General features: G+C 38.3%; 1 protein-coding gene across 2 annotated transcripts in view; it reads right to left on the bottom strand.

Annotated features, from left to right (window-relative positions):
* The window catches only part of ANKDD1B (ankyrin repeat and death domain containing 1B), a 1083940-nt gene that overhangs the window by 584770 nt on the left and 485156 nt on the right, over window positions 1–14014 (bottom strand). For both annotated transcript variants that reach the window (XM_044063959.1, XM_044063958.1), the window contains exon 4: window positions 12392–12490. In XM_044063959.1, coding sequence (XP_043919894.1) covers window positions 12392–12490 — 99 coding nt within the window. The remainder of the gene's footprint in view (window positions 1–12391; window positions 12491–14014) is intronic.

The raw sequence follows: 14014 nt of genomic DNA, 5'->3' as shown, positions 1-14014 counted from the left end.
TCTAGGCTATACTTTAGAAACACAGAACTTAAAATCACACTTCATGTCTATAACCATTATGATGTCTGCAAAATATCCCAAATAATATCAAAACTAAAGGGTAAAAAAGGTTACACAGACAAACCATTAGTAAAAACTGAAAGAAAGACCCATTCAAACTAGAGTCCTCACTGTGTAATACCTTAAACCTCATGTAGTGATGATCCATGGCATATATACAAATGACCCCTTGAGAACATAGTGTTTCAGCTACATGGCTTCTGAATGCCCATGACTTTTTACTTTTTCAGTCTTTATGGGTACATCCACTGACTATATCTATAATCCAAGAACTCCACAGGGAATAAGCAAGCAAAAAAGTACCAAGAAAAATCAAACAGGCTAACTCCAAATGCAGGTAGGCAGAGGAGCATTCTTTTGAACAAGATTTTAACTTACCTGCTTAAGATCAGATATCAGCCCTTTCTGGCCTTTTAGGGAATAATCCATATTTTATATTGTGCTTCCATTTGTTTACATTTTTCAAGAACCATGTAGTTTAATTTCTCCCTTTGCTCAGCAACAGCACCCCATAGTGGTTTATTTGTTAAAATATTTTGTTACTTTTGGCATACCCAAGAGTTCTTCCCTTAAAAAGGTTAAATGCAGAGGGAGCATGCTCATTTCTCATTCTTTCTGTGAAGTGTATTGCATAAAAGCATAGAACACACCTCTCAAGTGTCTAGATTTTCACTGAGCATCCATATTTTTGCTTCATAATTTTGTCTGTTTCTCACAAAATTGTGGTTTTCTAACAAAACACTGATAAATCATTTAGGATTGAATTCAGAAAATAATGACAGATATTTGAGTTTCTGACTTCATGCCCATCAGAAAATTCATGCTAATGCAAAACCTGCTATTCAGTATTTAAAAATCGTCCCTTTTTTGGGCCTTTGTCCCCCACATTATTTATGGCTTTGTCCAGATTTTTTGCTGCAGGAGGTTGAGAGGTATGGCATAGAATCACATTTTGCCAGCATTTGAACATCACTACTATATCTTTAGGACCCTCAAGACACACCTTAGAGAATTTCATTGAAATATCAAGTATTTTCCACCCTCATTCTTTCATTTTACAATGCACCTATGTTACAAATCTTTGTCTTTCACAGAACAAAGACTACATTTATAAGTTAAATCATGCCTTTACTGAAAGTAAACTTGTTATAGCAATACAGAAACTTACTAATTGCTTTCAGATAATTTTCAGACATAAATGACAAAAAAAAAAATAGTTTGTTAAAGTTCAGCAACTCACCCTTCTTCTCAGTCTTATTGATGCCAAGTGCCCAGGCCTTCCTTGCTTGTGTCTCTGATATTGTTTCACATTATTTTCCTTCATGTGACCTGGCTTCTTTGGTCTTGGACAGGCCAATTCGTATTATCATGCTCCCATCTATACAACTTTGTTGGACAGGCCCTAGTCCTGGTATTAGGCTACTTCCTGTATAAGTCCTCTAAACTAGGCCCTGCCTGTATCCTTTTATATTTCCTGTGTTGTGGGAAGCAGACATGTCTCTTGCTTCCAATGTCCATTCCCTTTTTATAAGAGAATTAGGGTTACTTTGACTCTGGTTACAGGCCATCTCACTGAATGACAAGTTTTTCAACTCCACAATACTACAGTATATTTTGTGTAAGGCTAATGACATGGGATATGTAAAAGCAATATTAACAAATTGTGGTACAAATAGAAGATAATCCTGTTTTTATTTCATTTCACCTGTTAGTCAACATGTAAGATTGTAGCCATTTTGTTTATATTATGGTCAAATTATTTGTGTCACTGAGCATTTCTATTTTATAGTTGTACAGTATACATGTTTACCTCCTGTTATACACTGCCATATTTATTTATGGGAGTTTTACACTTCCTGTTTTATAATATGGATGACTTAAGTTATACATAAAGGTGGTCTTTCTGACCATTGTAATTATTAATTTGCTGAACAAGTAAATAAGTGCATATTTGCATTAAGGCACATAGGTCATTCTTCAAGAAATATTTCTCAGTTTACACATTATGAGAAGTGTGGCATTCAGTTTATAATGTACTGAGTTGTCCTAGTTCTCATTTGTGTAGACATGTAGTTCACTCTTAATATGCTTCCTGCATGCCAAAAGACCTGTTGGTCAGACACATATGTCTACCTGCTACCTCTGCTACCACGTGATACAGCACTCCATGATATCTAGTATCCAGAGCTGAAGGGTTTTTAACCCTTAGGGATGTAAAACCATTCTCAACTTGATCTTCTAGGGCCTTCCCCTCATATACACTAAGTTTTGTTCCTCATCCTCACTCTTTCTGGTTCCTAGGAGCACTACCTCAGCCCTTGTTCAACAAAGCTTGTGCAAAATACTTATTATAGGTTCTGACATTTTCAGTTGCTTCATAAAACTTATTACATTGCTTTTCTTAACACGTTTACAGTACATTTATGTCTCTTCATTAGGGATAATTACATAACATTCTTAATGCATACATCATAATATGGTCTGTTTTCATACAATTCAATATGACTGTCTTAATGCTGAATTTATTCTTTGTTCATGCCACTACTGAAGGACGCTACTAAATGAGCATATATTCTGCTAACATATTCCTGATGTTCTCCGATCAGTTATTTTAGTACTAAGTCCTGTGACTTCCACCCTTGTCAATAACAACTGAAAGTATTAAGCAATAAATCAGATTCAGAGAAACCTATCACTTAAAAGTTTAAAACATTAATTACTAATTATTGATTATTCTCTGTAACCTGCAGATATTCTGGTGCATTTGATTCTGTTAAAGTTTGAATTTTACATTTCCTGGTTATGTGCAAGACATACTTTGCCTACTTAAAACATGAGCTCACATGCTTGTAAGAAAGAATTATGAGGTAATAATAACTAATAGCTACAAAATGTCAGCTCAGTGCTGTAGAGGGATAGAGCCTTGTCCACAAATAGCTGAATGGTCTGGGATTAATTAGCAGTCCTGGTGCTTAAGCAGCCATGTTGGTGGAAGGACAATTAAAGGGCTGCACTTGCTTCTCCCTAGGTGGGAGGGGTACATGCCTGGGAATGTGTACCTCTGTTCTATTTCATGCATGGAGATTAGAAAGGTAATAGAGGTATTTGCCTTAACAGGAGTGGGGCATCTGCACACATATTTATTTATTTGACATTTATTTACTGGGTTAGTCCAGCTGAGTCATAAGACCCATTTTCAGTGGAGACCTGAGGAGAAACCTGCAGTAGGTATAGTCATACAGTGTTACAAGTAACAAATTACATAGACAAAGTCACAAATTACACAGATAATATCATATACAATTAGTGTAAAATCACATAAATAATATCAAAATACAATTTGGGCACAATTAGAGTAACTTCATAACATATGTAAACATAGGTAATGTAAGCAAAGTAAGAAAGATTTTTTTTTTAAAGGCCTGGTAGAGTAGAAGAAGTTCAAGGTTGCAACAGTAAATACATATCGCCCAGAGAAGTGAGTGGCAGCCCTGCACAGTTCATACTTGTCAAACCTCTGACACCCTTCAGGAAGGTCTAATACAGACAAACGCATGGTGTGAAAGCCATAGCTTAAAACTAAATACCCAAAAGTACATTATAGTACCTTTTTGGAAGTCTGCCACCACAGGTAGCTACTTCATCAATAAAAAACCCTTAAAAGTTGATTCATTAATCAAGGATCTTGGAACTCATGTAGATAGTAACCTAGCCTTCAACCAACATGTGTCCAAGGTAGTAAGAAAATCCTTCTATATTTTTCAGCTTATAAGGATGAGCATGACATCTAGTCCCACAGAGCTCATCATACCACTGTACTCAGCCCGCATCAGACCCATTATAGAATATACAAGAAATACTAAACTGAGTGAAAGATATAGTGTAAACAATCCAACTCTGATAACATCACAGCAGGACAGAGGAATGGATCCCCAAATTAAGGAGAAACCAGTGGAGAAGGAAACATCTGAGCAGTTGCCATATGAAAATACTTTGGAGCCTTCCATAGGAAAGCAGTACAAAAGTTCAGCTGGAGTTGCACAGCAAGGGAAGGAACAGAAAATTGTGGCAACTCTGACGCAGTCGATGATGTGGAGTGACAGGCCATTGAGTTTCCATATGAAAGAGCAACAGATGATAACCTTGAGCAGTATCCTACCTTCACCTAGAATGATGCCACAATACAGTGATAAGATGATCAGCTTTAATAATTGGCTTAAATTCTGGTGTCATTCAAAGGGGATCCAATGTCTGTCTGCCTGGGATGACATGCTGGACAAGCCATGCTGCTTCGCAAGGGATGGCTTGCACCTGTCACCCCTGGGCTTCCGGATATTGGCAAAGGCTCTTGCCACCCCCATAGTGCCTTTTTTAGGCAAGGCTCAAATTCTAAACCTACCACCCTAGAACACAAAAAGGAAAAAAACTAAGGGTAATGCTGCTCAATGCCAGAAGTCTCAATCTCAAGATGCACGCACTCGAGGCCCTTCTCAATATGGAGAACATCGATGTCTGTGCTGTGACAGAAACCTGGTTCAAGGCTCCTGAGAGCACCCCAGCACTATCAGGTTTCACCTCATATCATGCATTCCGGCCCCAAAATCCGGACAACAGCAAGAAAGGAGGGGGGGGTGTCCATATCCATAAAGGACACCCACACCTCAAGGTTGGTGGCAACGCACGATGCATCGGAGACCATCCAGGTGCAATTAACCATAGGCAAGACTGCTCTGCAATTTGTAGCATGTTACAGGCCACCCTCTCAAACTCAGGAACCTCACATGGCCTTCCTGAAAACATTGGAGGGATAAATGTATCTCCAAACACCATCATACTAGGTGACTTCAAGTACCCTAATATAGACTGGGAACACTACTCAAGCCCAAACACTCTAACCCAAAGATTCCTGGAGTTCATAAACTCAAATGCCATGGAACAACTAGTCACCATCCCCACAAGAGGAGAAAACATACTTGATCTCATCATCACGAACATGGGATCAAAATGTTCAACACCGAAGTATACCCCTCACTGGTGAGATCAGATCATAAACTAATCTCGCTGGAGGTCCTCATCCCGCCCCACCTGAAATAAAAAGACCACAGTGAAAACTTCTCAAAAGCCGACTTCACACTTCTAAAAACTAGTGTGGTCTCCTTTAAGGCCCCTGAGCCAGTGGTAAACATTACTCAAACCGCTGAATCACTTACAAATGCCTTCTACCAGCACCTACAGGACTGCATAGATCAGGCAATCCCAAACAAAACTAAGACTCTTTGTACCAAAGGCAAGCATTCAGTCTGGTGGACCCCAGCCATAAACAAGCTCTACAACAAAAGGAGGAAGCTACTACAAGATAGAGCAAAATCCTTGAAAGGTAAGACACCTTTGATCATTATCAGTAAAAAACTAAGAGCTCTCATAAAATCATCCAAGGCAAATTTTGAGAGAAAAATCGCCAAGGACTCAAAAGACAATCATAAGGCCTTCTTTAGCTATGTTAGAAACCTAGGAGGAAACTCCCAGATATGCTCAGAATTAGTTCAAAATGATGTGAAGATTACTGAACCTACACACATTGCCAACATACTGGCTGACAGGTTCAGTGCAAACTCCCCCCCCCCAAAAGGAGAAATATCTATACCAGAGGATTGTAGCCCCCCAAACATCTCCAACGCCCAGGTGAGAACTGCTCTCACAAAGGCAAAAAACACAGCATCCATGGGACCGGATGGTGTCTCCGGCTGTGTGCTCCACGAACTCAACGAGGAATTAAACCCACAGTTAGGACCGCTGTTTAATCTTAGCCTCACCTCAGGATATGTACCCAAGGAGTGGCACACGGCGACTGTGGTCCCACTTCACAAGGGCGGTGCCTCCACCGACCCTGGAAATTACCGCCCCATTAGCTTGACAAGCCTTATCTGCAAAGCCATGGAGAGGATCATAATGGAACTCATAAATAAAGACATAGGGAACTTGCAGACTTTGGATCCAACCCAGTTTGGCTGTGTCAAAGGCAGATCATGCCTCTTAAACTTGGTTGACTTTTTCGAGACAGTCACCAAGGCCATTGATGAGGGAAAGGCAGTCCATACAGCCTACTTTGACCTGGCAAAGGCCTTCGACACAATACCCCACTCAGGTATCATCGAAAAACTCATCAGCTTGAATGTAAACCCATACATCACAAGATGGGTTGCAAACTGGCTAAGTGACAGAACCCACAGGGTCAGAGTTGCTGGAGCCATGTCAGACTCAAAGCCTGTCACAAGTGGTGTCCCACAGGGCTCAGTCCTGGGTCCACTCTTGTTCGGCATCTACTTTTCTGAAGTACAAGCAAACACAGGAGGGTTATGGCTGACAAAGTTTGCAGATGACTGCAAACTGGGTGCCATAGTCGAAAACACATCTGACACAGATATCCTTCAGAAGGGCCTCACAGAAACGGATAACTGGTGCCAGAGCCATGGCCTAAAGTTAAACGCCAAGAAATGCATAGTCACACCCTTCAGGAAAAACAAGGTTACCCCTAGCTACCATATAGGTGGCAATCCATTGAGCACAGAAAAAGTCATCAGGGATCTGGGGACCCAGGTTGACAGTAGCCTTTTGTTTGACACTCATGTTGCTAAAGTAGTTAGGAAAACCTTCTATATTGCCCACCTGATCATGAAGGGATTCACATCTAGATCAAGGGAGGTCATCGTCCCCCTGTACTCATCACTCATTAGACCTATGATTGAGTACAATGCCCCGTTCGGAATGTATCTGACCCGACACCTGCTGCAGCTGGAAAGGCCCCAAAAGTTCCTCACCAAAAGGATAAAGGGTCTCAAAAATATGTCTTATGCTGCCCGACTGAAAGAACTCCAGCTCTATTCAGTCTCATACCGCTTGCTCAGAGGTGACCTGTGCCTGACATATAAGGCCATGTCAAACCCAGATTTGATGAATATGCTTCATCTCAAAAAATCTAGATCCCTCAGAACCACAAGGGCGGGAGACTTAAACCTTGGCACGGTTATTAATAGAACGTGCTGGAGGGACAGATTCATCACCCAGAGACTCCCTATGCTGTGCAACAAAATCCCGGTACATGTGAGGCAGAGCACCTCGCTGGCCTTGTTCAAGAGGAATCTTGACCAATGGATGGGAGATCGCAGCTATACCCCAGGGATTACTTCAGTGTCACTGCTTGACAGAGGCACAGCAAAATAATAGGCATAGTTTTATTCAAACTAAAGGGGTGGCGAAAGCCACATAACTATGGGCTAGGCTTATAAATGCCCTTGGGCAGATAGCCTAGTATGAACCTATGAACCTATGAACCTATGACACAGGATGAAACTGAAAAGAATGTGGCACAAGAAGATGCTCTGGAACTTTCTATAGAATGCCGACAGGAAATGACAAACAAAGACTGTGTCATCAGTTTAGAAGAAAATGATCTAAGAGAAGAGTTGCTCGATTTAATAGAGATGGACAGACATATTAAGAGCAATGAAAGAAATAGAATACAGACAGTCAATAAAACCCCAAAAGTTAAAAGTTTGATAAAACAAATGAACACAGTAATTAGGGCTGTCCGTAGAGATTCATTCAATATAACAGAAGTAAATAGGATATATTACTGTACAGCTAAATTAATAACAGATAAAGTCTTACCACAAAATCATGGGGCAGTAAGGGAAAGGAAGGAGAGAAATCAAATGTCATCATGAAAGTATCGAATAGAGAAAAGTATAAAGCGGGCAGCGCAATGGTGCAGAGGTTAACATTGTCGCCTCGCAACAAGAGGTTCTCCCATTAGATTCTCGACTGGGATGCCTTCTCTGCAGAGTCTGCATGTCCCCCCTTTGTTTGTGTGGGTTTCTTCTGGGTGTTCTAGTTTTCTCCTACATTCCAAAGACATGTATCTGGAGCATTTCTCCCTGGGCCTCCACTGAAAATAGGCTCTGTCCTAGTTAGACTTTCCCGATCAACAAGTGTTAAATAAGTGAATAAATAAATAAATAAATAAAGACAAGAAGAGTCACTGTTAGAACAGTATAAAAGAGGGAACAGATCAACAAAAATACCCGAAAAGATAGGCGTGATAAAAGCAATGTACAGTATCAGAACAGATCAGGATCTATCATTCACTATCGCAAATAATAAACTAAAAATCTCAGCACAGGCAGAAAAACTTAGAAGATAAGCAGATAAATATAAAGTAAAAGTGCAAAATAAGCAACTTATTGATGACCCAAAAATGTTTTATAGAGAATTGGGAAACAAGGCAAAATGGACTGAAACACCACCAAAAAAAAGAAGAAATAGATATATTTTAGAGAAATATCTATGAAGATCCTGTGGAACATAACAAGGATGCTAAATGGGTTGAAGTAAAAGAAAGAATAAGAAGTTCAAATGTTTAGGATATGAAATGGGATGAAGTAACAGCCAGAGAGATTGAAATACAGTTAAGAAAAGCTCCTAATTAGAAAACCCCAGGCCGAGATGCAATACCTAACTTCTGGCTAAAAGTATTAACACTTTTACATGAACATTTAGCTATAAGAAAGAACTATTTATATGCACACCTTAAACAGACACCAACCTGGTTAACAACAGAAAAAACAATGCTCCTACTTAAGAGCAAACCTGCAAGCTATTGTAAAAACTGTAAACCAATAACAACACATTGCAGGTGCTGCGAAGAGCACTTCTTGCTAACATCAAAGATTGAAACAATACTAATTTTGTGAACTTTAATCATACTTTGCTTAAGAATGGGTCCATTCCCATCATGGTATTAGAAACCCAAAACCTTGGAGAAATTAAACAATAAGAGTATAATGCCCCCTTTGTCATGTACCTGACCACACACATGCAACAACTGGAATGTCCACAAAGGTTCTTTACAAAAAAGAATGCAGGGAGTAAACACAATGTCTTAATCTGATTGCCCCAAAGCTCTATCTCATTACTCAATATCATACAGACTTCTGAGAAGTGATCTTTGACTGGCACACCAGGTATACCTGGGAACTGTTTTGATGAACCTTTTGCACATCCACAAAACAAAAAGCATTAGAACTACTAGATTAAACAACCTAAATTTTACTTGCAACATAAATAGGACATGTTGGAGAGGCTGATGTGTTTCTCAAGAATTCCCATTCTGTGGAAAAGGGTCCCCATCCATGTGAAGCAGAGTTCCTCCCTATCTCTATTTAAGCAAAAGTTGGACCAGTGGATGGGTTATCAAATATTCACCCCTCCTATGTCTCTGATGGACAGAGGCAGTTAGTAAGTCACCCCTATAAATCAAATACAAATCAAATTTGAGGGTTATATTTTGGTGGCACAACTAGGTTATAAGGGTCCTAGTGGTCATTAGCCTAGTATACATCTATGAACATCACTGTGCATGAATAAGGAAATAGTAAAGCCAATCCAGGAAAGCTGTGGTGCCACTGTGGATGACAGGCCCACTTCCAGTATTCAGCTCTTGCCTTAATGGGAATGAATGAGCCATAGAACCCTCACTCTTAAAGGAATGAGCAATCATTAGAGTGACAAATGGGAGGCTTGATGGACAGCTATGGAAGCAAAGAAAGTATTCATTAGAAACTGTGTTAGGGACAAAGAATTATACTGAAATCAGCAAATCTGCCATTTTAGCCATGTTTAGGCATATCAGCATTCTATGTTTCCTTTCACTTTTTCCCTTTCCACTACAAACATTATCATGCTGTTCCACTTTATATGTTTCATTCTCATTCTGCTCCGTTTCATTTAGGTCCACTCACTTTCTTCCCAGCTGACACATAAATCTGATACCAAAATGTATCTATTTTACCCACCATGATGCCTTTCTTCCCCATTTCCCTTTGTTCCTTTATAGGTAATACCAGAGGTCCTACTAAACCACCCTTCCAGCTCCTTTCCTTCTTTTCTGTAAGGAATGCTTCCAGAAAGGACAGATCCTACTTATGGTTTGACATGTCTGAGGCAGTACAGGCCTTGTTAAACACACAAAGAGCATTTGCCTTCTATTATCACTGTATGTGAGTGATCCATTTTTTTCAGAAATAGCTGCCATTGAAGGACATTACCACCTACTGGCCATTATCTTCCCTGTTTCCATGGACTTTGGCCATGGTCATATTTGTTTACTTTTATATGGTCTGGAAGCATGAGAAAGTTACATTATTTTCTCTGGGTCACACTTTTTAAAATAAGAGCTGAAGAATACAAACTGAAGTTGCCAAAAGTGCATGTTCAGACTTGTAAATCACTGTGTGGTACAGCCTTGTCCAAAAAATAATAAGTAATTAAACTATAACATATTTTCAAGAGAAAATCAGCAGCACACCAAATTATTTTCAAACTGACATGAAAGGTGTGACTATGCTAGTTTAACATGCTGTGTGAAAAATTCTCTATAATGGCAACAACAAAAAGTAATTGCTATTCAGCGTGGCATAGAAACAAAAAAAAAAAAACAGTCGACAGTTTGATTTGAAGTTTTCATTGAAAGAACCTAAAAATAAAAATGTGAAGTTTTCATTAAAATAACCTAAAAATAAAAAATTGAAGTTTTCATTAAAAAGAACCTAAAAGATAAAACTAATTTTTAATCTTTTAGTTTCTTTCTGAAGAATATATCAAAACAAAATAATTGTTAACCTTAATTTACTATTTGTAGTGTCCATTTATAACCCCATTTTTATTAAGGAGTGTCAAAGTACAGACTAGTTTCCACAACTGATTGACCATGAAGGTAGGTAAACAAAAGAATACAAGTGTGCTGAGCAGTATAGGACTACAAGGCATATTAAGCAAACTCTTAGAAACGATGACACAAATCTGATTGCGATACATGGAAGGCACTGATTACATTTGCACTTGAGGAAAAATAACATTTTTATAGCAAGGCTTATATATGAGAAATAGATATAACAAGCTTGTGATAGCAAGGCTCATATGCATAAAACTTGTAATTAATAAGCGGTAGGGTTGCTCCTACACAGACAGCAGTCAGTATAGAAATGCATTGAATACCTTCTCACATTTGTGAAAACCATTAGATGCTTTGTGCTGGTACAAAAACAACAAAGGGTGGCAGAGTGCAGTATGTCAACAGCTTTAAGGTTGTCATATATTATAGGTGCACTTCATTTCTGGCTATTGTTTGTTCAGCAACTGTGAACCATTTTAGAACTTTTCAAGCTGTTAAACACTTCAGGCTCCTAATTTTTTTAACTGGTAATATAGCATGACAGCTAAAACTCCTAAATGAATAGGTCTCCTATCATGCCTCCAGTTGATATGTTCCCAGAATGGATTCCAGGAAATTCATAATTTCTCAAAAACATAATAAACTAACAGTGATCAGTGGTCTGCTTATAATTCTCTATGCTATCCATCACTAAATGGAAGGCTGAGCTCATATGGCATTGTTGCAATGTTGTATGTATATGAGAGTCATGTAAGATTTAGGCAACAACATTCTAGACTAACTGCAGAAATCAAAGTACACCTTTTAGCAACTGCAAACATACAGCACTGCAATAACCAAGCTGAATATTAACAAACTGAAGTCAGCTAATAGATAACTTTTGCAATACCCATCATGGGAAATAATCACTATACAAACTTCTGGAAACAGAATTTCATATGGTAAAAAATATTTATTTGCTGTTTTATTTTCTGCAGATTACAAGTAGTCCAAAATCACTTTGTCTTAATATATTTTCTGAAAGTAAACTAGAAATTAAGAAGATGAATTTGTGCTGTTAATTCGGTTTTATTATAAGAAATCTTGCACTTATTTACTTACAACTCCCAATGAATATTAACAGTTTACTGTTATTCCTGTTTAAGGGCAAAGACATATTTCTGTTGAATCTGATGAAACTATCAACTCATGAAACTGATAAATAAACAAATAAATAGCTGTTGGGCTGGATTCATAAATGTCTACACTAAGTGTTCACCATTCTGAGTGAACAGACAACACAAGCATAACTCCCATCTTCTTCCTCCTAATTTTAGTTTGCCTACGGATTTTCTAGCAGTCTTAAATCTCGAGGAGGATTCATAAAGGATACCATAATGTGTAGACCACATCTACATTTAGTACAATCTTTCCGAGTGAATAGACAGCACAAAAAATGTGGTAAGGATATTCTTGAACACAGATTGGAATTTGTGGCACTTAGTGTAGCCTTTCATGAATCCAGCCCATTGTTTGAAAATGAGTGCAGCCAGCACATGTTGACCCACTAAATTAGCAATGTTCAGTTTAGCTTGCTCTTTAAAAATTTAGAAAACAAAATACCTTGTTTTTTGCATCCCGGGCAGCACCAGCATTTATCAGTATTTTCATGATCTCCATATCTCCAGACCAGGCAGCTAGATGAAGTGCTGTCATTCCATACTGAAAACAAAGACATTAATTAGTACAAGTGAAATCACTACAAACTATCTCTTGAATTAAAAGATCATCGTTCTGTAGCCGTTATCCAGCTGACTCATGGATGGTTGTTACTATCTGTTCTAGGATATCCATAGGTCAGACCACCTAGTTTCCTTTCCTTTCTGTTTAGAACAACCTTCCTAGCCACCAGCACTATTGCCTCTCATACCAAGTGCCTTCTGTTAAGGAACATTTCAGATGTTATTTTACTCAGACCATGAGCTTATTACCAGCATTATTGTTTTAAAATTTACTTTTTAGTAGTATTACTTATTCACATGTGTATTGCTTCCATTTTGGATTGCTTTACATTACCAAATTTAACTCACAGACCATGAAGCATGCAGACAAATTTATGAAAAAATAATCAACAAACAAGTGGAAACATAATAAGACTGTACAAATAAATCACAGCACTCTATTGGATATCTTTCACTAATTTCACTATAAGGAAATAAGAGCTGCTGCAATTTTGGTGCTTTGTCTACAGTTTGAAAACTTTAAGTTAATCTAACCCTTTACAAGCCTGTATGGCTGAATCACTGAAGTCTTTGAGAAAACGAAATAATTACCCATTCCAAACATGTAACTGCCTTATATAGGAAGGAAAACCTTCATATGGGGCCAATGGCTGCCAGGGAGAAATGTGACCCAGTGACTGACACTATAAAATATGATCACAAAAGTGCATTCACTATGATTGTATACTGACACAAATTGTGATATCTCAAACAATTCTTTTTACTGTGACGTACAGTGATCTTGGAGTTATATGTAGCAAATGGAAGGGGGCAAAACCCAAATATCAGGGGTGCAGGGATACTGAACTAGCTTTCAACTTTTACTGTTTATTTTAGCCATAGCAGTTTTAAATATACATTTTAGCATAACTCATCACTATGTCAGACAGCTGAATCTCCATATTTTGTGCTAAACTATGGGCTTTAAGTTCCATAACGCAACCATCAATATCTGAGTACAGTAGAATCAGCAGCATGACACTGGAAATCCACTAGTGTTTCCAAATATTATACAAATGGCAATTAACCTTAAGGTCATATGGTGAAAGGGTACTGTTGCATTGGATAATTACTAGCACCCAACAACTTGAAATAAACATCACAGTCTACAGATACAGATCAGGGTTATAATAACTGGATCCCAATGATTTAAACTACCTCAGACTGAGTCTTGTCTGTCAGTGCAACTTTGCTAACAATAATTAACATTTGACAAAAATTCTTTTGAACACACATATTCATACACTATTTTCCAGAATGTGGGGGTACATGGTAACTCTCCACTACGCCTTCCTAAGTTTATTGTACACTTCCAACAATTAGTTAAAACTAGCACAAAAAGGAAAACACCTTACTGTTTAGCCATTTATTAACTATCTGAATTGTAGCAGTTAGCTCTGGGAAGTCATCTTTCATACAATGGACACCACACAGTTGTAAGTACCAGTAAAATGCATAAAACCTT

This window comes from Protopterus annectens, chromosome 2.part2, assembly GCF_019279795.1.
Source record: "Protopterus annectens isolate FY-2018-M chromosome 2.part2, PAN1.0, whole genome shotgun sequence".
In the NCBI taxonomy this organism is placed as follows: domain Eukaryota; kingdom Metazoa; phylum Chordata; order Ceratodontiformes; family Protopteridae; genus Protopterus; species Protopterus annectens.
This window is presented reverse-complemented; position numbering and strand designations above follow the sequence as displayed.